The 23993-nt window shown below is 41.5% G+C and overlaps 1 protein-coding gene across 3 annotated transcripts in view; it reads left to right on the forward strand.

Moving 5' to 3' along the window:
- nlgn3a (neuroligin 3a) overlaps positions 1-23993 on the forward strand; it is a 743972-nt gene that overhangs the window by 212799 nt on the left and 507180 nt on the right. For 2 of the 3 annotated variants that reach the window (XM_061901991.1, XM_061901993.1), the window contains one exon: positions 7506-7565. The exons of the other annotated variant lie outside the window; for it this stretch is intronic. In XM_061901991.1, the coding sequence (XP_061757975.1) occupies positions 7506-7565 (60 nt within the window). The remainder of the gene's footprint in view (positions 1-7505; positions 7566-23993) is intronic. 3 annotated transcript variants of the gene reach the window in all.

Consider the following 23993-nt stretch of genomic DNA (forward strand, 5'->3'; position numbering starts at 1 on the left):
GAGTATACAATATTCACCCAAGGAACTTTAGTTATTAGAAAGTTCTGGTCGGACGGTTTTTACTTTCTATTTTATTACCATGTGTCCCTCCATTATTAACCTTCTTAAATTCTATCTCAATTCTGTACATTGCTGCTGGAATTTTAATTTTCCTGAGCGAACCCACCTTAATGAATCAATAAAGTACTATCCATCTATCTATCTATCTATCCATCTATCTATCCATCCATCTATCTATCTATCTATCTATCTATCTATCTATCTATCTATCTATCTATCTATCTATCTATCTATCTATCTATCTATCTATCTATCTATCTATCTATCTATCTATCTATGAAAGCGCTAAAACATACCGGTGTAGTGAGTATACATTATTCACCCAAGGAACTTTAGTTATTAGAAAGTTCTGGTCAGACAGTTTTTACTTTCAATTTTATTACCATTTGTACCTCCATTATTAACTTTTTTAAATTCTATCTCAATTCTGTACATTGCTGCTGGAATTTTAATTTTCCTGAGGGAACCCACCTTGATTAATCAATAAAGTACTATCTATCTATCTATCTATCTATCTATCTATCTATCTATCTATCTATCTATGTATGAAAGAACTAAAACATACCGGTGTTAGTGACTATACATTATTCACCCAAGTTCTTTAGTTATTAGAACGTTCTGGTCGGACGGTTTTTCACGGGACACATTTCCGACGTTATTGCACTAGTGAGCCACGGCTGACAGGACGCTGCTCCGTTATTGATTTTTTGTAAAGTCTGAATGTCATTAAAACAGTTAGCTCCATCTTTTGACACTTCTTCCACTCTCGTCCTTGCACGCTACACCGCTACAAAAAAAAAAAAAAAATGACAGAGAAAAGACGCTGCCGAAGGTGAGCCACGTAAATAGGACCGCCCACAAAACGGCAGATCCTGAAGCGACTGTCAGAAAGCAGCTTGAAGATGATCTGTAAAACATAATCTATGCAACATTTTGACCAAAGAACCACCATTACATGTTACAGGTATGTGGACCGCAAGGAAGTGTTTTCCATTTAGAAAAAAATATATATATTTATATATATAAATGGTGATTCCAAGATGGCGGCGCCCGGACGGGCTGCGCTCTCAAGGAGCTCCTGCTAAAGATGGAACATTTGTCAGAAATACCGGACAATTCTACAAACTTTATGGCTGGCTCACATCGTGGTCACTCTGTGATCACGTACGACCGCCAGACACTTCTGGATGTGGACATATCGGGCCGTTTTGGACTGATAGACGCGTGCGTGCTAAACCTGCTAACTAGCATGGGAATACGTCGGCGGCTACATCCAGCGGCCTGTGAAGCAGGGGAGTATAGTAGCAGCGGGGGCCGTCTACGGAGCAGACGCCAGCGGTGTGATCGGAAACGCGGATGCCGAGCGGGGCTAAAAACAAAGCAGAAGGCTAATCCCCACTGAACACCACTTCCCTCCATCCTGAAGACGGATTTAAATGGAAAATGCGAGACTACTGGTCTGGGTAAGGAGTCAGTTAAATTAGAACAAGTTTTTTCTGCTTTGAGTGTTTCTCAACTTAAAACTCATTTGTATACTCTAGCCTTTAAATAGACTCCCTTTTTAGACCAGTTGATCTGCCGTTTCTTTTCTTTTTCTTCTATGTCCCACTCTCCCTTGTGGGGGGGGTCCGGTCCGATCCGGTGGCCATGTACTGCTCGCCTGTGTATCGGCTGGGGACATCTCTGCGCTGCTGATCCGCCTCCGCTTGGGATGGTTTCCTGCTGGCTCCGCTGTGAACGGGACTCTCGCTGCTGTGTTGGATCCGCTTTGGACTGGACTCTCGCGACTGTGTTGGATCCATTATGGATTGAACTTTCACAGTATCATGTTAGACCCGCTCGACACCCATTGCTTTCCTCCTCTCCAAGGTTCTCATAGTCATCATTGTCACCGACGTCCCACTGGGTGTGAGTTTTCCTTGCCCTTATGTGGGCCTACCGAGGATGTGGTAGTGGTTTGTGCAGCCCTTTGAGACACTAGTGATTTAGGGCTATATAAGTAAACATTGATTGATTGATTGATTGACCCCTACAATGCGCCTTTTGTATGAAAATAAACCTGACTAGACCCGCTCATCGGCAATGGGCCTTATATCCGGTGCGCCCTATGGTCTGGAAAATACGGTAGTAGCACAGAATATAGCATTGCATAGCTTCTTTTTAATAGCACTGTAGCACTCTCCCTTTGTTCCGTTATGAATGATTAGTCTTAGAAGTGAGAGTACTGGATGATTGACGGATGAGTAGCACTGTTCTGCACAAGCTGAGCTCTGTGCAGAGAGGGAACAAAAAAATGCTATGCGTACAAAGCCAAGTGGTTTCCTGTGTCGGAAAGTACAAAAAAAAAATAAAAAAAAAATAGACCAGAACGCTGCAAGTTTACACGATGTTCATGTGCACTGGAGGGCTTGCACTTACATACGACACGAGGACAACATTGCATTACCTGCCGTGCTGGGTCCGGAGACAAGTTGTTCACATTAGCGCGTTTACGTGATACTCGCAATCTCATCATTTATTCAAACGCCGCCACCTCTCGGGAAGCTTGAAATCCTTGCTCTTTGTCTTGCCTTGTAGTTTAATGCCGTACTCTTGAGCATGTAAATGTCAATTATCATGTAGTTACCCAGTTAGCACACTGTCTGATTCACACACACACACACACACACACACCCCCCTCCCTCCCACACACACACACACCTCTCTAAAGTCTCATTAACTGCAAAGGCTGAGTTAAGAATAAATGCAAAAAAGGTGCATATCTGTAGAGAATACAAATTCCCTTAAGTAGTATTCAGAAGCACTCGTACCCATTTGAAAACAATTGGTGTTTAAGCACAACCACTGATTATACGAGGAGGATCATTTAAAATTCAATGGTAGTCATTTGTACGATTTCAGCAGTTATTTTAAATAATTTAATCATTGCTATCAAAGTTGGTTTCCTCAGGGATTTTATCATAATTGTTTTGTTGGTGTCCTTCAGATTAGTCAATGTTAATAATAGTCTGGTCCACATTTAAAAATGTGTTTTTTTCAATGTGATTGTACGAACACCGTTTCCATATGAGTTGGGAAATTGTGTTAGATGTAAATATAAACAGAATACAATGATTTGCAAATCCTTTTCAAGCCATATTCAGTTGAATTTGCTATAAAGACAACATATTTGATGTTCAAACTGATCAAACATTTTTTTTTTACAAATAATCATTAAGTTGAGAATTTGATGCCAGCAACACGTGACAAAGAAGTTGGGAAAGGTGGCAATAAATACTGATAAAGTTGAGGGATGCTCATCAAACACTTATTTGGAACATCCCACAGGTGGGTGCCATGATTGGGTATTATAACAGCTTCCCAAAAAATGCCCCGTCTTTCACAAAAAAGGATGGGCCGAGGTACACCCCTTTGTCCACAACTGCGTGAGCAAATAGTCAAACAGTTTAAGAACAATGTTTCTCAAAGTCCAATTGCAAGAAATTTAGGGATTTCAACATCTACGCTCCATAATATCATCAAAAGGTTCAGAGAATCAGGAGAAATCACTCCACGTAAGCGGCATAGCATGGCTGGAAACCAACATTGAATGACCGTGACCTTCGATCCCTCCGACGGCACTGTATCAAAAACCGATATCAATCTCTAAAGGATATCACCACATGGGCTCAGAAACACTTCAGAAAACCACTGTCACTAAAAAAAGTTTGTCGCTACATCTGTAAGTGCAAGTTAATGCTCTACTATGCAAAGCGAAAGTCATTTATCAACAACATCCAGAAACGCCGCCGGCTTTTCTGGGCCCGAGATCATCTAAGATGGACTGATGCAAAGTGGAAAAGTGTTCTGTGGTCCGACAAGTCCACATTTAAAAATTTTTGGGGAAATATTCGACATCTTGTTATCTGGACCAAAGGGGAAGCGAACCATCCAGACTGTTATCGACGCAAAGTTCAAAAGCCAGCATCTGTGATGGTATGGGGGTGCATTAGTTTCCAAGGCATGGGTAACTTACACATCTGTGAAGGCAACCATTAATGCTGAACGGTACATACAGGTTTTGGAACAACATATCCTGACATTTTAGCGCCGTCTTTTTAATGGGCGCCCCTGCTTATTTCAGCAAGACAATGCCAAGCCACATTCAGCACGTGTTACAACAGCGTGGCTTCGTAAAAAAAATAGTGCGGGTACTTTCCTGGCCCGCCTGCAGTCCAGACCTGTCTCCCATGGAAAATGTGTGGCGCATTATGAAGCGTAAAATACGACAGCGGAGACACCGGACTGTTGAACGACTGAAGCTCTACATAAAACAAGAATGGGAAAGAATTCCACTTTCAAAGCTTCAACAATTAGTTTGCTCAGTTCCCAAACGTTTATTGAGTGCTGTTAAAAGAAAAGGTGATGTAACACAGTGGTGAACATGCCCTTTCCCAAGTACTTTGGCACATGTTGCAGCCATTAAATTCTAAGTAAATTATTATTTGCAAAAAAAAAATAAAGTTTATGAGTTTGAACATCAAATATCTTGTCTTTGTAGTGCATTCAATTGAAAATGGGTTGAAAAGTATTTGCAAATCATTGTATTCCGTTTATATTTACATTTAACACAATTTGCCAACTCATATGGAAACGGGCTTTGTATATATATATATATATATATATATATACAATTATAATAAAAAATAGGACAACATAAACATTTTATTGAAAAAATTGTACAACTGAACTACTTTACAACTCCACAGCCGAATAATTAACCAGAAGAATAATCAAAATGCAGTACTTTTTATTAGACGCCGACTCATTTCGTAGTCTAGTAGGGTGCTGCGCACATCCGTCTGCTTAGAGATGGCTATGCTAAACGAAACTAAAACTGAACTGGCTGCAAAGTAAACAAAAACAGAATGCTGGACGACAGCAAAGCCTTACAGCGTGTGGAGCAGACGGCGTCCACAAAGTACATCCGTACATGACAATCAACAATGTTTACACAAAGAAGGCCAGTATCCGCAAAACTTAAATCATCTTGATTGTGGGCAATTAGTTTTCAAAGTGGCTTGCAAACGGACGGCTTTCGAAGGCGAATCGGTTCCTAGTGTTCACGCAAAAGAGCCGTTCAAAAGATTTGACTTGTTCGTGAACGTCACATGTCTAATATGGACGTGTATTTCTATGACTACAATACAGTTTAAGGGGGTCTATTTCAGTCAGTGTTGCAAATGGTGATTAATCATGATTAAATAATTTAAAAACATTAATAATTGGATTAAATATTTAAATTTTTGGCAGCCCTAGTTAAATACAACAGAAAAAAAAAGTTGGAATTTTAACATATTTTTCCGACTATAAGTCGCAGTTTTTTTTATAGTTTGGCCAGGGGTGCGACTTATACTCAGGAGCGACTTATGTGTGAAATTATCAACACATTACCGTAAAATATTATATACTACTTAGCTCATTCACGTAAGAGACGAAACGTATAAGATTCATGGGATTTAGCAATCAGGAGTGACAGATTGTTTGGTAAACATATAGCATGTTCTATATGTTATAGTTATTTGAATGACTCTTACCATAATATGTTAGGTTAACATAGCAGGCACCTTCTCAGTTGGTTATTTATGCCTCATATAATGTACACTTATTTAGCCTGTTGTTCACTATTCTTTATTTATTTTAAATATCCTTTCAAATGACTATTTTTGGTGTTGGGTTTTATCAAATAAATTTCTCCAAACAATGCGACTTAAACTCCAGTGCGACTTATATATGTTTTTTTCCTTCTTTATTATGCATTTTCCGCAGGTGCGACTTATACTCTGAAAAATACGGTAGATAACGTGGCTTGCAAACGGATGACTTTCAAATGCGAATAGGTTCATAGTGTTCACTCAAAAGAGCCGTTCAAAAGATTTCACTCATTGATGAACGTCACATATCTAATACATATGTCTATTTCTATGAGTACAATACAGTTTAAGGGGGTCTATTTCAGTCATTGTTACAAATTGTGTTTAATAATGATTAAATAGTTAAAAAACATTATTAATTTGATTAAATATTTACATTTTTGGCAGCCCTAGTTAAATACAACAGAAAAAAAAGTTGGAATTTTAACGTATTTTTCGGACTATAAGTCGCAGTTTTTTTCATAGTCTGGCCAGGGGTGCGACTTATACTCAGGAGCGACTTATGTGTGAAATTAGCAACCCATTACCGTAAAATATCACATATTATTTTGCTCATTCACATAAGAGACGAGACGTATAAGATTTCATTGGATTTATCAATCAGGAGTGACAGATTGTTTGGTAAACTTATAGCATTTTCTATATGTTATAGTTATTTGAATGACTCTTACCATAATATGTTAAGTTATGCGTTTACTATTCTTTATTTATTTTAAATTGCCTTTCAAATGTCTATTCCTGGTGTTGGGTTTTATCAAATAAATTTCCCCAAACAATGCGACTTATACTCCTGTGAGACTCATATATGTTTTTTTCCTTCTTTATTATGCATTTTTCGGCAGGGGCAACTTATAATAATGATTAAATAATTTAAAAACATTATTGATTTGATTAAATATTTAAATTTTTGGCAGCCCTAGTTAAATACAACAGAAAAAAAAGTTGGAATTTTAACAAATTTTTCGGACTTTAAGTCGCAGTTTTTTTCATAATCTGGCCAGGGGTGCGACTTATACTCAGGAGCGACTTATGTGTGAAATTATTAACACATTACCGTAAAATATCACATATTATTTAGCTCATTCACGTAAGAGACTAGACGTATAAGATTTCATCGGATTTATCAATCAGGAGTGACAGATTGTTTGGTAAACTTATAGCATGTTCTATATGTTATAGTTATGTGAATGACTCTTACCATAATATGTTAAGTTATGCGTTTACTATTCTTTATTTATTTTAAATTGCCTTTCAAATGTCTATTCCTGGTGTTGGGTTTTATCAAATACATTTCTCCAAACAATGCGACTTATACTTCAGTGCGACTTATATATGTTTTTTTCCTTCTTTATCATGCATTTTCGGCAGGTGCGACTTATACTCCGAAAAATCGGTATAAGAATGTTGTTTGCACAATCACACTTAATTATTTCACTGTTAATTACCTTTGTACTTGACAAGCGCCTCAACTGTCTATTATCATTGTATTAATACAACTTTATTCTCTCAGTTTTCACTCTAACATTTCAATATTTGGCGGCCCTGTTACTCTTTAGTCATATGTACTTGGTATTGTGAATGAACACTGTACAAAAAATGTTTTTTTTTTTCCTTTTCTTATGCAATGTCAACTGCTGTTGTGGTGTTTCATTGGAGGCAATTTCAATGAAATCGACCACGGTGTATTCAAACTGTGCTTGTTTTTGAATTTGCCCTGTACTTCTCTATGTCTCTGCCTGCTTCGTCAAACAGGGGCCCATGCAAAAAAACAGAGCGAGGATTTATCGGATAACGACGGTGATGAAGACGAAGGTATTTCCACGGTGAACGGCAATGATGCATGGTTCCTATAGAACTTTATTGAGTTTGTATTTCATCCATCATCTTGTCCTCCCCATGAACCATTGCCACACATCCACACATGTTTGTTTTGATGGTAATAGTGTTGGATGAATGTGAAGTAGGGCTTTTGCGCCAGAGTCATATGTGATCTGGCGGCAGAACCTGATAAAGAAGCATATCTTGTGACATTGTGTTATTAGAAGGGCACAGGTGGCGGAAAGAGTCCCCTCTGGAAGTGTGGCCGGTCGCCGCACTTGTGGCGAAAATGGCTGAGAGGAAGCGATGCGGCGGTGTCATATCCGACTATTCAGTCGGTCTTCTGGCAGATTTAGATGAGGGGAGGCAGTTGCCGTGGACCGCTGGAGAGGATTAGGGGAGAGAGGTGTAGAAAAATGGAATGTTGCTGCTCAGCAATCTCATTGTTCACTTTCCATATTTATCTCGGGATATTCCGGGCTCAGGCAGGATCTCTCGGCGAGATTAGAATGAGAGATGATTCTCGTGCTGCAACAAAAATGGCTTAAGTCGCTGAATCTTAAGCAAACCCTTGATACCGTTCCGCCTCTGCCTTCATTCGCCACTCCGGGGCAGGTGATGCGAGCGTGATGTGGAGTTTGGAGATAAAACACGGACAGGGATTGGATGTTTGTGTGTTCTCGCATTTGGTGCAGAAGAGGCTATTTGGGAGCCGCGGGGTTTGAGATTTTACATCTCCTTGCTGCATATTAGAGATGCGCGGATAGGCAGTTATGTTATCCGCAACCGCATCACTAAAGTCGCCATCTACCCGAACCAACGTTTTATCAACACTGCAACCGCCCGCTCGTTGTTATATAACAGGGGTCGGCAACTTTTACCACTCATAGATCTAATTTGACCCGTTTCACAGAGTATAGAAGACAATGGTAGCCGCAAACATTCTCGCGACTGTTTGCTGGTGCTTCAATCAATCAATCAATGTTTATTTATACAGCCCCAAATCACAAATGTCTCAAAGGACTGCACAAATCATTACGACTACATCATCCTCGGAAGAACCCACAAAAGGGCAAGGAAAACTCACACCCAGTGGGCAGGGAGAATTCACATCCAGTGGGACGCCAGTGACAATGCTGACTATGAGAAACCTTGGAGAGGACCTCAGATGTGGGCAACCCCCCCCCCCCTAGGGGACCGAAAGCAATGGATGTCGAGCGGGTCTAACATGATACTGTGAAAGTTCAATCCATAGTGGCTCCAACTCAGCCGCGAGAGTTCAGTTCAAGGCGGATCCAAGACAGCAGCGAGAGTCCCGTCCACAGGAGACCATCTCAAGTGGAGGCGGATCAGCAGCGTAGAGATGTCCCCAATCGATACAGGCGGGCGGTCCATCCTGGGTCCCGACGAGCGGTCCATCCTGGGTCTCGACTCTGGACAGCCAGTACTTCATCCATAGTCATCGGACCAGACCCCCTCCACAAGGGAGGGGGGGACATAGGAGAAAGAAAAGAAGCGGCAGATCAACTGGTCTAAAAAGGAGGTCTATTTAAAGGCTAGAGTATACAAATGAGTTTTAAGGTGAGACTTAAATGTTTCTACTGAGGTAGCATCTCAAACTGTTACCGGGAGGGCATTCCAGAGTACTGGAGCCCGAACGGAAAACGCTCTATAGCCCGCAGACTTTTTTTGGGCTCTAGGAATCACTAATAAGCCGGAGTCTTTTGAACGCAGATTTCTTGCCGGGACATATGGTACAATACAATCGGCAAGATAGGCTGGAGCTAGACCGTGTAGTATTTTATACGTAAGTAGTAAAACCTTAAAGTCACATCTTAAGTGCACAGGAAGCCAGTGCAGGTGAGCCAGTGCAGGTGTAATGTGATCAAACTTTCTTGTTCTTGTCTAAAGTCTAGCAGCCGCATTTTGTACCAACTGTAATCTTTTAATGCTAGACATGGGGAGACCCGAAAATTGATTTTATCAACACCGCAACCGCCCGCCCGTTGTTATATGACAGGGGTCGGCAACTTTTACCACTCATAGATCTAATTTGACCCGTTTCACAGAGTATAGAAGACAATGGTAGCCGCAAACTTTCTCGCGACTGTTTGCTGGTGCTTATCCAGATAACGAGATTAAGGGCGTGCCATGAAGCTATTGCCTTTGACACCTTCAACAACACGTAGAAACTGCTTGCCAGTCCAGCAACATGGACTGCTGTCTTGGATCCGCTTGAACTGAACTCTCGCGGCTGTGTTGGAGCCACTATGGATAGAACTTTCACAGTATCATGTTAGACCCGCTCGACATCCATTGCTTTCGGTCCCCTAGAGGGGGGGGGTTGCCCACATCTGAGGTCCTCTCCAAGGTTTCTCATAGTCAGCATTGTCACTGGCGTCCCACTGGATGTGAATTCTCCCTGCCCACTGGGTGTGAGTTTTCCTTGCCCTTTTGTGGGTTCTTCCGAGGATGTTGTAGTCGTAATGATTTGTGCAGTCCTTTGAGACATTTGTGATTTGGGGCTATATAAATAAACATTGATTGATTGATTGATTGATTGAGAATACAAATAGCCATCAAAGCATCGCTCTAACACACCCGGTTCCTCATTCAGACCCTGGTAATTGAGCTCAAGTTCTCTTCAGTCTGCAGCTTTGTGTCCCTTCAAGACAGACCACATGCATCCCTGCATGTAGCCTCCAGTTCCGTAGAAAATGCTGACGAGTACCGAGCCGTTTGTCTGGCACGTCTTAGCGTGCGTACACACTGGCTCGGTCTCTAAGCTGTTGTGCAAGACTAGCCTGACTGAGAAATGTGACAAGTCTATTCTTTACAGAGCACAACTAATGCTATTTACAGAACATCACCGTAGAAAGCACAAAAAGCATCCCGGAGGAATGTCTGCCGCAGCGCTGTAACTAATGCCCGTGTTGGCTATCAATCCCTAAACATGATCCGGGAGATTCTCATTGTTCTGGTAAATACGTCCTTTTGAAGTGTCAGTCTGAGACAGGAAGACGGAGGGAAGAAGTGTTCAGGGACTCCCGTGTTTCTGTGTTATTTTTCCCCAAAGTGTTACCTCTTGAAGAAAAAAAAAAGGGTACCGCACACTTGAGGGTAGATAAGAAGACGATGAAAACCCCCAAATACTCGCACTCCAGCATGTATTTATGCGGCAATACCCTGATCGTGAATGCACCGCGTACGTCGCCGACGAAAACCAAATGTTTGCTTTAACGTTAAAGGGCAAGTGGAATGAGGAGATACAACTCCCACTTGCTCACCTTTTGGTGATTCACCTCTCATCCACATTCTTATTCATTGTGCGGAGCTGCTGTCTTGTCCAGCTGCTCAGCACCTCCATCGCTCAGCCTGGGCATTGCTATGCCGCTTCCGTTGGCCGTCTGTCTACGTGGGTCTAATTCTCTGCCTCCCACTACCTTTTCAGCTGTCCTCCCCCTCGCGTTACAGCGCCCCGGACGCATAATTCTGATACAGTGTCTTTCCATAGAAGGAATAAAGCAGGAGTCGGGAACCTTTTTGGCTGAGAGAGCCAAGAATCCAAGAATTTTAAAATGTATTTCCGTAATATTTTTTTCAACACTGAACACAACTAAATGCGTGCATTTTTAAGTAAGACCAACATTTCTAGAGTATGATATGTCTCTTATTCTTTGTCATAACACTGTTATTCTGAAGCTAACTGTGGAGGGGGGCGTGGCCTGCTGGCCTGCAGCGGAGTAGGGTGTTCAATCAATCAATCAATCAATGTTTATTTATATAGCCCCAAAATCACAAATGTCTCAAAGGACTGCACAAATCAGTACGACTACAACATCCTCGGAAGAACCCACAAAAGGGCAAGGAAAACTCACACCCAGTGGGCAGGGAGAATTCACATCCAGTGGGACGCCAGTGACAATGCTGACTATGAGAAACCTTGGAGAGGACCTCAGATGTGGGCAACACCCCGCCCTCTAGGGGACCGAAAGCAATGGATGTCGAGCGGGTCTAACATGATACTGTGAAAGTTCAATCCATAGTGGCTCCAACACAGCCGCGAGAGTTCAGTTAAAGCGGATCCAAGACAGCAGCGAGAGTCCCGTCCACAGGAAACCATCTCAAGCGGATCAGCAGCGTAGAGATGTCCCCAACCGATACAGGCGAGCGGTCCATCCTGGGTCCCGACGAGCGGTCCATCCTGGGTCTCGACTCTGGACAGCCAGTACTTCATCCATGGTCATCGGACCGGACCCCCTCCACAAGGGAGGGGGGGACATAGGAGAAAGAAAAGAAGCGGCAGATCAACTGGTCTAAAAAGGAGGTCTATTTAAAGGCTAGAGTTTACAGATGAGTTTTAAGGATCGGCCTCGAAATCAGCAACAGGTGCTTAGATGGCCCACTTGGGCCTTGTTATCTAATCACCTGTCGCTCTGTTTATAAGCAGTAGCCAGGAGGAGAGACGGGGTTGGGGCTGGAGCCAGAGCGCGAGCGAGAACGAAAGAGGTAAAGACAATTGCTGGATAGAAACTGAGAGACTTATTGAAAAAATAAAACAATATTGTAACCCTGAACATCCATCCATTTTCTACCGCTTATTCCCTTTTGGGGTAACGGGGGGCGCTGGCGCCTATCTCAGCTACAATCGGGCGGAAGGCGGGTTACACCCTGGACAAGTCGCCACCTCATCGCAGGGCCAACACAGACAACATTCACACTCACATTCACACACTAGGGCCAATTTAGTGTTGCCAATCAACCTATCCCCAGGTGCATGTTTTTGGAAGTGGGAGGAAGCCGGAGTACCCGGAGGGAACCCACGCATTCACGGGGAGAACATGCAAACTCCACACAGAAAGATCCCGAGCCTGGATTTGAACCCAGGACTGCAGGAACTTCGTATTGTGAGGCAGACGCACTAACCCCTCTGCCACCGTGAAGCCCTCCCTACACTAACCAATAATAAATAAATAACTTCCTACCATTAACGCAACTTCTTGAACAGGTGCGGTAGAAAAACGGATGGATGGATTACAAATGCATGAGAATGTTTTATATTTTGAATTTTTTTTTTTTTAAACTGTGATTACAAATGGAATTATTCATTACTTATCGTGTTACGCAATGTCAGCTCAGATTTATCCGAGAGCCAGATGCAGTCATCAAAAGAGCCACATCTGGCTCTAGAGCCATAGGTTCCCTACCCCTGGAATAAAGAGATATCTCCAAATCCGTGCATTCATTCACGGATATCACTCAGCAGAGACGAGGCATAACAAAAACTGCCAAGTTCACTTTCTTCTAAATAATAATATACTACTGTATTTTTCGCACTTAAAATATGTTTTCCCCCTCAAAACTCGACTGTGCGCCTTATAAAGCGGTGCGCCTAATGTTTTGCTTACCGACCTCGAAGCATTTTTATTTGTTACATTGTGTAATAAGTGTGACCAGTAGATGGCAGTCAAACATGAGAGATATGTGTACTGTAGACTCCAATATGCTGGCAACATGACTCGAGGAAAGAACACCAACATGTTATATAATAATAATAATAATACTACTGTACTTTTCGCACTCAAAATATTTTGTCCCTCTCAAAACTCAACTGTGCGCCTTATAAAGCGGTGCGCCTAATGTTTTGCTTACTGACCTCGAAGCATTTTTATTTGTTACATTGTGTAATGATAAGTGTGACCAGTAGATGGCAGTCAAACATAAGAGATATGTGTACTGTAGACTCCAATATAATGGCAACATGACTCAAGGAAAGAGCACCAACATGTTATATAATAATAATAATAATAATACTGTACTTTTCGCACTTAAAATATTTTTTCCCCCTCAAAACACGACTGTGCGCCTTATAAAGCGGTGCGCCTAATGTTTTGCTTACTAACCTCGAAGCATTTTTATTTGTTACATTGTGTAATGATAAGTGTGACCAGTAGATGGCAGTCAAACATAAGAGATACGTGTAGACTCCAATATGATGGCACTATGACTCAAGGAAAGAACACCAACATGTTATATAAAAATAATAATAATAATAATGGATAAGATTTTTATCACACTTTTCTATTGTTAAATAGAGAAGTGGGAACCCATTATTCATTCACACCTGGTGGTGGTAAGCTACATCTGTAGCCACAGCTGCCCTGGGGTAGACTGACGGAAGCGTTTCTGGCACGGCCGCTCTACCCACTAGGCCAGGGGTAGGGAACCTATGGCTCTAGAGCCAGATGTGGCTCTTTTGATGACTGCATCTGGCTCTCAGATAAATCTGAGCTGACGTTGCTTAAAACAATAAGTAATGAATAATTCCACTTGTAATCACAGAGTTAAAAATAATGTTAAAAATATAAAACATTCTCATGCATTTCTACCGCACCTGTTCAAGAAGTTGCGTTAATGGTAAGAAGTTATTTATTTATTATTGGTTGGTGTGGGGTTTGCCCTCCTGGGGGTTCTTCGGACCACCAAGCACCGACATGAGAGCCTGTTTCAGGGGTTACAATATTGTTTTATTCTTCAATAAGTCTCTCAGTTGCTGTCCAGCAATTGTATTTCCAGCCCCAACCCCGTCTCTCCTCCTGGCTGCTGCTTATAACAGAGCGACAGGTGATTAGATAAAAAGGCCCAGGTGGGCCATTAACGCAACTGTCGCTGATTTCGAAGCCGGTCCTGGCACATCCCAGTTTGCTGCAGGCCCGCAGGCCACGCCCCCTCCACAGTTAGCTTCAGAATCACAATGTTATTACAAAGAATAAGATACCTATTATACTCTAGAAATGTTGGTCTTACTTAAAAATGCACATGTTTAGTTGTGTTCAGTGTTAAAAAAAATATTATATGGCTCTTACGGAAATATATTTTAAAATATTTGGCTTTTTTGGCTCTCTCAGCCAAAAAGGTTCCCGACCCCTGCACTAGGCCATGCCGCCCCCATTTCATTGAACATATCAAACATGACACACGGCGCTCAAAAATCTATGAAAATGTTTTAGTGCGACTTTGGTAAGCTACACCGCTCGATGGATAGTTGGCGCATTAAACACAAGTGCATAACAGTGTACTTAGAGCTCACATTGGTACTTGAATGTTACACAGATATGTTGCTCAGACCAAAATACTATAAAATATCAATAAAAATCGTCTTGTGATGCATTGCACCAATCAATGCATGAAACCGTATTCATGGATTTGGTGTTACATTGTGTTTATTATACAAAAAACGCACAGTAAATGGTGGTAAAATAAGTGTAAAAGGTAAAACATGAATAAATAAAACGGAAGTTGGAAAACAATACACCTGTGGGCGGCATAGCTCGGTTGGTAAAAAGCTTTGCCAGCAACTTGAGGGTTGCGGGTTTGATCCCCGCTTCCGCCATCCTAGTCACTGCCGTTGTGCCCTTGGGCAAGACACTTTACCCACCTGCTCCCAGTGCCACCCACACTGGTTTAAATGTAACTTAGATATTGGGTTTCACTATGTAAAAGAGCTTTGAGTCACTAGAGAAAAGCGCTATATAAATACAATTCACACTGATTTCATAGGGCCCTAAAGCACCAAGCCGTCAGTACAAAGCAAGCAACTTGTACCAGTAAGGAATGCTGTGACTGTTTTGATGAGCACCTTTAGCTTCGATAAGATAAAAAGTAGTTGAGTGCGAAGGCTGCAGAAAAATAGTAGTAGTAATTATACCATTGATTGATTGATTGATTGATTGATTGATACTTTTATTAGTAGATTGCACAGTACAGTACATATTCCGTACAATTGACCACTAAATAAGATTTTCAACTTGTTTAAGTCGGGGTCCACGTTAATCAATTCATGGTACAAATATATACTATCAACATAATACAGTCATCACACAAGTTAATCATCATAGTATCATTTTTGGACTATAAGGCGCACTTAAAAGCCTTTAATTTTCTCAAAAATCGACAGTGTGCCTAATAACCCATTGCCCCTAATTTTACATAACAATTCTTGTTGTTGGCTATTTTATTTGGTACATGGTGTAATGATAAGTGTGACCAGTAGAAGGTAGTCACACATAAGAGATACGTGTAGACTGCAGGATGATGCTTATAAACAACATCACAACTTGAAATGTTCCTTTGAGAATATAGAAACATTACACACGGCGCTCAAAAATCTGTCAGAATGTTTTCGTACGACTCTGGTAAGGTACGAAGCCGCACCGCTTGATGGATTGTCATACGAGTATTATTATGGTATGTGTATATAAGGTAAGACATATTATCTGGCGTTTTGTTTCCCAGTATCTTGCAAAAGCAATTTTTCTTAACTTCTGGTACCTGCTGATTTGGGATCTGCAAAAACTTTGAAAAAATGTGCGCCTCCGCCTTTGTAGTCCGTGTCAACACCATAGTCGATACACTTCTTATTTTTCTCTATTTTCATGTTATGGGACATTCATCCTCCCTTGTTGCCATTTCTAATATAAAGCAGTGTAAAGTTCTTACTTATTTCTGTCAGTAAACCCGCCGTGAAAGCGCTAAAACATACCGGTGTATTGAGTTTACATTATTCACCCAAGGAAGTTTAGTTATTAGAGAGTTCCGGTCGATTGTTTTTTCCCAGGACACATTTCCGACGTTATTGCACTAGAGAGCCACGGATGAGGAGATGCTGCTCTGTTATTGATTTAAGTAAAGTCTGAATTTCATTAAAACAGTTAGTTCCATATTTTGACACTTCTTCCACTTCCGTCCTTGCACGCTACACCGCTGCAACAAAGATGACTGATATCTGTCAGTAAACTCGCCATGAAAGCGCTAAAAAATACCGGTATAGTGAGTTTACATTATTCACCCAAGGAAGTTTAGTTATTAGAGAGTTCTGGTCGATTGTTTTTTGCAGGACACATTTCCGACGTTATTGCACTAGTGAACCACAGATGAGGGATGCTGCTCAGTTAAAGTCTGAATGTCATTAAAACAGTTAACTCCATCTTTTGACAATCCTTCCACTCCCGTCCTTGCACGCTACACCGCTACAACAAAGATAACGGGGAGAAGACCCTGTTGAAGGTGAGCCACGTAAATAAGACCGCCCACAAAACGGCGCATCCAGAAGCGACTGTCAGAAAGCAGCTTGAAGATGATCTGTAAAACATAATCTATGCAACATTTTTTAATGCGCCCTATAATCAGATGCCCTTTATATATGAAAAAAAGATAAAAAATAGACCATTCATTGGCAGTGCGCATTATAATCCGGTGCGCCCTAGGGTCTGTAAAGTACGGTACATATAATGAAAATGATTCACCTCATCTCTTGATCTGCATTTGTCAAACTTAGACTATGAAGTGGTTTGTTTTTTCCGAGGCAAAGGAAAGTTGGCGCGAGCAAGGCTGGCACGTAAGTACATATTTTATTTATTACACTAACAAACTACAAAAAAGGAGGCAAACAAAAGGCGCGCACAATGGCGGTATGAAAACAAAACTTGCACGAAGGTAAAACTATGGAAAAAAAAAAAACTAAACTCAAAAACTGTGACATAAAAGAACCAAAAAACTTACATGGCATGGGCAGGAGGGAAACTATGGATAGTGTGATTAGAAGGCATGGCATGGCATGTAGGGAGTAGAGGTAAAGTCGCCAGGCTGACCACCTGGCAACTACAGGTTTGAATAATGGACATGGTTAGTGCAAACAGGTGTGAGACTTGAGGACAGGGGCGTGACATGAGGACAGGGTGAAAACTAATGAGTTGCTATGCTAGCAAAACAAACCAGGAAGTGCGAAAACAGGAACAAAATCGAACATGACCAAAACAAAACATGATCCCAAAGACCTCACAGCATCTAATTACTAGAAAAAAATGAGGTACTTTAAAAGGGAACATTATCACAATTTCAAAAGGGTTAAAAACAATAAAAATCAGTTCCCAGTGGCTTGTTGTTTTTTTTAATTTTTTTTCAAAGTTTTACCGGTCCCCGAATATCCCTAAAAAAAGCTTTAAAGTGCTTGATTTTCGCTATTTGCGATGCGACTATCCATTTCCCTGTGACGTCATACAGTGCTGCCAATGTAAACAAACAACGGCGATATCACAGCAAGATTTAGCGACATTAGCTTGGATTCAGACTCAGATTTCAGCGATTTAACAGATTACGCATGTATTGAAACGGATGGTTGGAGTATGAAATTATTGAAAGGAACTGAAGCTACTGAGCGAATAGCTATTGACGCTATTCATAGCCATAGCATGGCCGAATAGCTGCGGTAGCATCGCCGGTAAAATGTGCGGACCAAACGATCAGGACTTTAGCATCTTGTGACACTGGAGCAACTTAAGTCCTTCGATTGGTAAGTGTTTGTTTCGCATTAAATGTGAGTGGAAGGAAACATAATATAGTTGCACATGCATCTGCAGGTTATCCATAGATCTCTGTGCTATGTGTGCTTTAGCACCGCCGGTAAATAGCATGTCAGCATCGATTAGCGTAGCATGTTAGCATCGATTAGCTGGCAGTCAACTTTAACAAAACTCACCTTTGTGATTTCGGTGACTATCGTTGCAAATGCATCTGCAGGTTATCCATACATCTCTGTGCCATGTCTGCTTTAGCACCGCCGGTAAATAGCATGTTAGCGTAGATTAGCGTAGCATGTTAGCATCGATTAGCTGGCAGTCACGCCGCGACCAAATATGTCTGATTAGCACATAAGTCAACATCAACAAAACTCACCTTTGTGATTTCGTTGACTTTATCGTTGCAAATGCATCTGCAGGTTATCCATACATCTCTGTGCCATGTCTGCTCTAGCACCGCCGGTAAATAGCATGTTAGCATCGATTAGCATAGCATGTTAGGATCGATTAGCTGGCAGTCAATTTTAACAAAACTCCCCTTTGTGAATTCGTTGACTATCGTTGCAAATGCATCTGCAGGTTATCCATACATCTCTGTGCCATGTCTGCTTTAGCACCGCCGGTAAATAGCATGTTAGCGTCAATTAGCGTAGTATATTAGCGTCAATTAGCGTAGCATGTTAGCATCGATTAGCTGGCAGTCACGCCGCAACCAAATATGTCTGATTAGCACATAAGTCAACATCAACTAAAATCACCTTTGTGATTTCGTTGACTTCATTGTTGCAAATGCATCTGCAGGTTATCCATACATCTCTGTGCCATGTCTGTCATCGCCGGTAAAATGTGGAGCCACTTTGGTACATTCAATGGGGGTCTGGCGGCAGACACTTTCGCATCTTCGGGCCGGTGGTGCAACTTGAATCCCTCCCTGTTAGTGTTGTTACACCCTCCGACAACACACAAACGAGGCATGATGTCTCCAAGGTTCCAAAAAATAGTCGAAAAAACGGAAAATAACAGACCTGAGACCCGGTGTTTGTAATGTGTTGAAAATGAAAATGGCGGCTGTATTACCTCGGAGACGTCACGTTCTGACATCATCGCAAAAAGAGCGATAAACAGAAAGGCGTTTAACTCGCCAAAATTCACCCATTTAGAGTTCGGAAATCGGTTACAAAAATATATGATCTTTTTTCTGCACTATCAAGGTATATATTGACGCTTACATAGGTCTGGTGATAATGTTCTCCTTTAAAGTCCTGGAACTATTAGTTCCTCAGTAGGTTCCAGTTCAGAGTAGTATATACAAATCAGGCGCAATAGTATTGTATATTTCCACATGTAAATAAACAGATCAAAATAAAGTAAACATGGCAAATAAAACACAAACAAATAAGATTCACAACAAAAAGTCAGGCTTTTGTCCACAGTTTCCAACAGTTAAAATTTGTCATCCCCTCAGTAAATTATGACTTCATTAGATTCAGAACTTTCCTTATGGCCCACTTCCGCTATAAATAACAATACACAAATAATACAGGTTTGTGTTTATCTGAGGGTGACAACACGATCGCATCAGATTTAGCATTCGCTTGTTCTCGTTTCGATTCCCTCAGTTAGAGGCTAATAACTACAGGAATGGTGTGTCATTGACTTTGATTGATTGATTGATACTTTTATTAGTAGATTGCACAGTTCAGTACATATTCCGTACAATTGACCACTAAATTGTAACACCCGAATAAGTTTTTCAACTTGTTTAAGTCAGGGTCCAAGTTAATCAATTCATGGTATTTGACTGCTGCTCCAACATGTACAATAACAAAGTAAATAGTGAATATTTGATGCCGTTTAGTTCAGTCGAGTTCATTTTTTTCATTTCATTCATAAACATTCAAACACAGGAATGCAATTAAATAAATCAATCAACATAGCATTAAAGTCAAATATGAATGAAAAGGAGTGTACCTTCGTTCTACTCATTTACTGCCTTCTCAATTTCATATTTATCCTCAATAAACCAGGTCACCGAGTCCCAGTGAGCAGATGAAGTTGTCGCTTCAAAGTCCAACTGAATACTTTATTATTCTCTGTGCATATGTTTAAAATAGTTTGTGTAACGCCGGTTCGGCATCGTGGTACCGGGTTCGATTCCCTCGCGGATGCGTCAAACGAAGAACACAACAAAAGGTAGGATCTAACAAATGTATTAACAAAAGGTGAGCTCTGAACAAAAACACTGGAGCTAATAAAAAGGGAAACAAAAGACGCTAGCGTGAAAGCTAGGAAATTTAAAAGAACTAAGACTTGGCACGAAGGCATAAAAAGTAAAAACAAAGATGATTAGCATGTGAGCTAAAGATGACTAGGTGGCTGAGCTAATGAGCTAGCGAGAAAAGCATACCTGACGTTACGTTGCGTGAAAACAAACTAGAGTCCCAGAAGGACTGGCTGGCTTATAAAGGGAAGGTGATTAACAGAGAACGGGTGTGCAGGAACCGGGAATAAGTAACCATGGTGATGGACTAAATGGGAAATAAACGGATCAAACGGAGAATGAGAACAAAGATGGAAAAATAAACAATAATATGTGAAGATCCGAGTCACGGATCTTAACAGTTTGACCACTTCTCATAGCTTCATTTATTGAAATGACTTGTGTGAAAAAAAAAAATGTAAACAGCATTAAACTGCAAACTATTTTAAAAACTGAGTACCATATTTTTCAGACTATAAATCGCAGTTTTTTTCATAGTTTCGTAGGAGCGACTTATTTGTGAAATTATTAACACATTACTGTAAAATATCAGATAATATTATTTAGCTCATTCACTTAAGAGACTAGACGTATACGATTTCATGGGATTTATCGATTAGGAGTGACAGATTGTTTGGTAAACGTATAGCATGTTCAATATGTTACGTTAACATAGCAGGCACCTTCTCAGTTGGTTATTTATGCGTCATATAACGTACACTTATTCAGCCTGTTGTTCACTATTCTTTATTTATTTTAAATTGCCTTTTAAATGTCTTTGCTGTCGTCCAGCATTCTGTTTTTGTTTACTTTACAGCCAGTTCAGTTTTAGTTTCGTTTTGCATAGCCATCCCTAAGCAGACGGATGTGCGCACTGGAGTATAAGTCGCACTCTCCTATGCGTAGACAAAAAGAAAAGAAAACACAACAGTAAAGTGCAACGTGAATATGTCTACCTACTAAAGTGACAATATATATAGTTCCTGTTGTGTGTGCAATTTTGCTGAGTAATTTTTTCTGTGGGTCATGGGGTTTAGAGTTCAGGTTGTTCCGGGGAGGGGGATTTCAAAGTCCTGACAGCCTGTTGGATCGGGCTGAGGAATGAATGTGCCTGGGCTCAAAAAAGGTTAAAAAAATAACCACTGCGCTAAAGTATCAACAGCGTGTAGAAATGTCCGTACAACTGCCATGAAGTTACCGCCAGGAAGCGCACGTTTAATACATTTCAACTTAAAAAATGGACGTACGGCAGGTGTTAGTGCGTACGCAATCTGTGTACTTAAGGCCTCTGAGCTGTCAGTTTTTAATACTGTAAATTCTACAGATTTGTAAGTAATAAAATATGTAATAAATAAGGGACAAGCCTGCTCAGTGGCCTTGTGGTTAGAGTTTCAACCTGATATCGGTATGTCATGAGTTCAAACCCCGGCCGAGTCATACCAAAGACAATAAAAATGTGACCCATTGACTTCCTGCTTGGCACTCAGCATCAAGGGTTGGAATTGGGGGTTAAATCAATCAATCAATCAATCATCCATCCATCCATCCATTTTCTACCGCTTATTCCCTTTCGGGGTCGCGGGGGGCGCTGGTGCCTATCTCAGCTACAATCGGGCGGAAGGCAGGGTACACCCTGGACAAGTCGCCACCTCATCGCAGGGCCAACACAGATAGACAGACAACATTCACACTCACATTCACACACTAGGGCCAATTTAGTGTTGCCAATCAACCTATCCCCAGGTGCATGTCTTTGGAAGTGGGAGGAAGCCGGAGTACCCGGAGGGAACCCACGCATTCACGGGGAGAACATGCAAACTCCACACAGAAAGATCCCAAGCCTGGATTTGAACCCAGGACTGCAGGAACTTCGTATTGTGAGGCAGACGCACTAACCCCTCTGCCACCGTGAAGCCCCATCAATCAATCAATCAATGTTTATTTATATAGCCCCAAATCACAAATGTCTCAAAGGACTGCACAAATCATTAAGACTACAACATCCTCGGAAGAACCCACAAAAGGGCAAGGAAAACTCACACCCAGTGGGCAGGGAGAATTCACACCCAGTGGGACGCCAGTGACAATGCTGACTATGAGAAACCTTGGAGAGGACCTCAGATGTGGGCAACACCCCCCCCTCTAGGGGACCGAAAGCAATGGATGTCGAGCGGGTCTAACATGATACTGTGAAAGTTCAATCCATAGTGGCTCCAACACAGCCGCGAGAGTTCAGTTCAAGTGGATCCAAGACAGCAGCGAGAGTCCCGTCCACAGGAGACCATCTCAAGCGGAGGCGGATCAGCAGCGTAGAGATGTCCCCAACCGATACACAGGCGAGCGGTCCATCCTGGGTCTCGACTCTGGAGAGCCAGTACTTCATCCATGGTCATCGGACCGGACCCCCTCCACAAGGGAGGGGGGGACATAGGAGAAAGAAAAGAAGCGGCAGATCAACTGGTCTAAAAAGGAGGTCTATTTAAAGGCTAGAGTATACAGATGAGTTTTAAGGTGAGACTTAAATGCTTCTACTGAGGTAGCATCTCGAACTGCTACCGGGAGGGCATTCCAGAGTACTGGAGCCCGAACGGAAAACGCTCTATAGCCCGCAGACTTGTTTTGGGCTCTAGGAATCACTAATAAGCCGGAGTCACCAAAATGATTCCCGAGCGCGGCCACCGCTGCTGCTCACTGCTCCCCTCACCTCCCAGGGGCTGGATCAAGGGGATGGGTCAAATGCAGAGGGTCATTTCACCACAGCTAGTGTGGGTGTGTGACTATCAGTGGTACTTTAACTTTAAAAAGCGGTAGATAATGGATGGATGGATTCAGTTACAAGCGGGTGTCAGAGGGCAGCCCTAAGTGCCGTGTGGCCCTCAATTGAAAATGAGTTCGACACCCCTGCTCTAATGAAAGCTGAAATTTCGAAACGCCCCAGCTAGGTTCTACCAATCAGTGTTTGACAGCACAGCCCGTCCCTCAGATGTTCCTTCGAGGACATTTTTAAAGACTAGGATGTAAATGTTTTATTTTTTTCATTTTGAAAGTTCCTGTAAATGTTCCTGCAGTGGAAAAAGGCCTAAAATGTACGAGTGTCATGTATGTTCAGTGCTCCAAATCTCCACAATTTTAAGTTATGTTGTTATCAAACATATAAATATTGAAATAGTGGAACTCAACCCTTGTGTGGTGTTCGGGTCTGTGGAACCCGTTTAAATTTTTTTATTAAAAGAAAAATGATACTATTAATTGATTTTTCAAACTGACACGCACTGACTTTGGCTCATTTTCCGTGAAGAACATATATCAGAAAACATGTTTAATGACCACAGACCACACACCCCCCCTACACTTTTCTACTATATATACAGTTGTGTTCAAAATTATTCAACCCCCACACAATTTTGGTGTTTTAGCAATTTATTAATTTATTCCGTATTTTGTTTATAGTCATATCAAATAAAGATGTGTCAAATAGACGAATGCAACTTAAATTGTAACACTGTATTTGACAAAATACCAAAAAAGGACATTTTTCTTAATATCTCATTGACAAAATGATTCAACCCCCTAGTTCCATGCATCTTTAGTACTTAGTAGAACACCCTTTGGCAGTAATGACATCCTTCAAAGGTGATACATAAGCGGACACAAGCTTCTTGCAAACATCTACAAGTATTTTAGCCCATTCCTCTTGGGCAAAGGCCTCCAGGTCATTCATATTCTTGGGCTTGTGTGCTGCAACTGCCTTCTTCAAGTCCCACCACAGGTTTTCTTTAGGACTTAGGTCTGGCGACTGTGAAG

Source organism: Nerophis ophidion, linkage group LG05 (genome assembly GCF_033978795.1).
Source record: "Nerophis ophidion isolate RoL-2023_Sa linkage group LG05, RoL_Noph_v1.0, whole genome shotgun sequence".
NCBI classification, from domain to species: domain Eukaryota; kingdom Metazoa; phylum Chordata; class Actinopteri; order Syngnathiformes; family Syngnathidae; genus Nerophis; species Nerophis ophidion.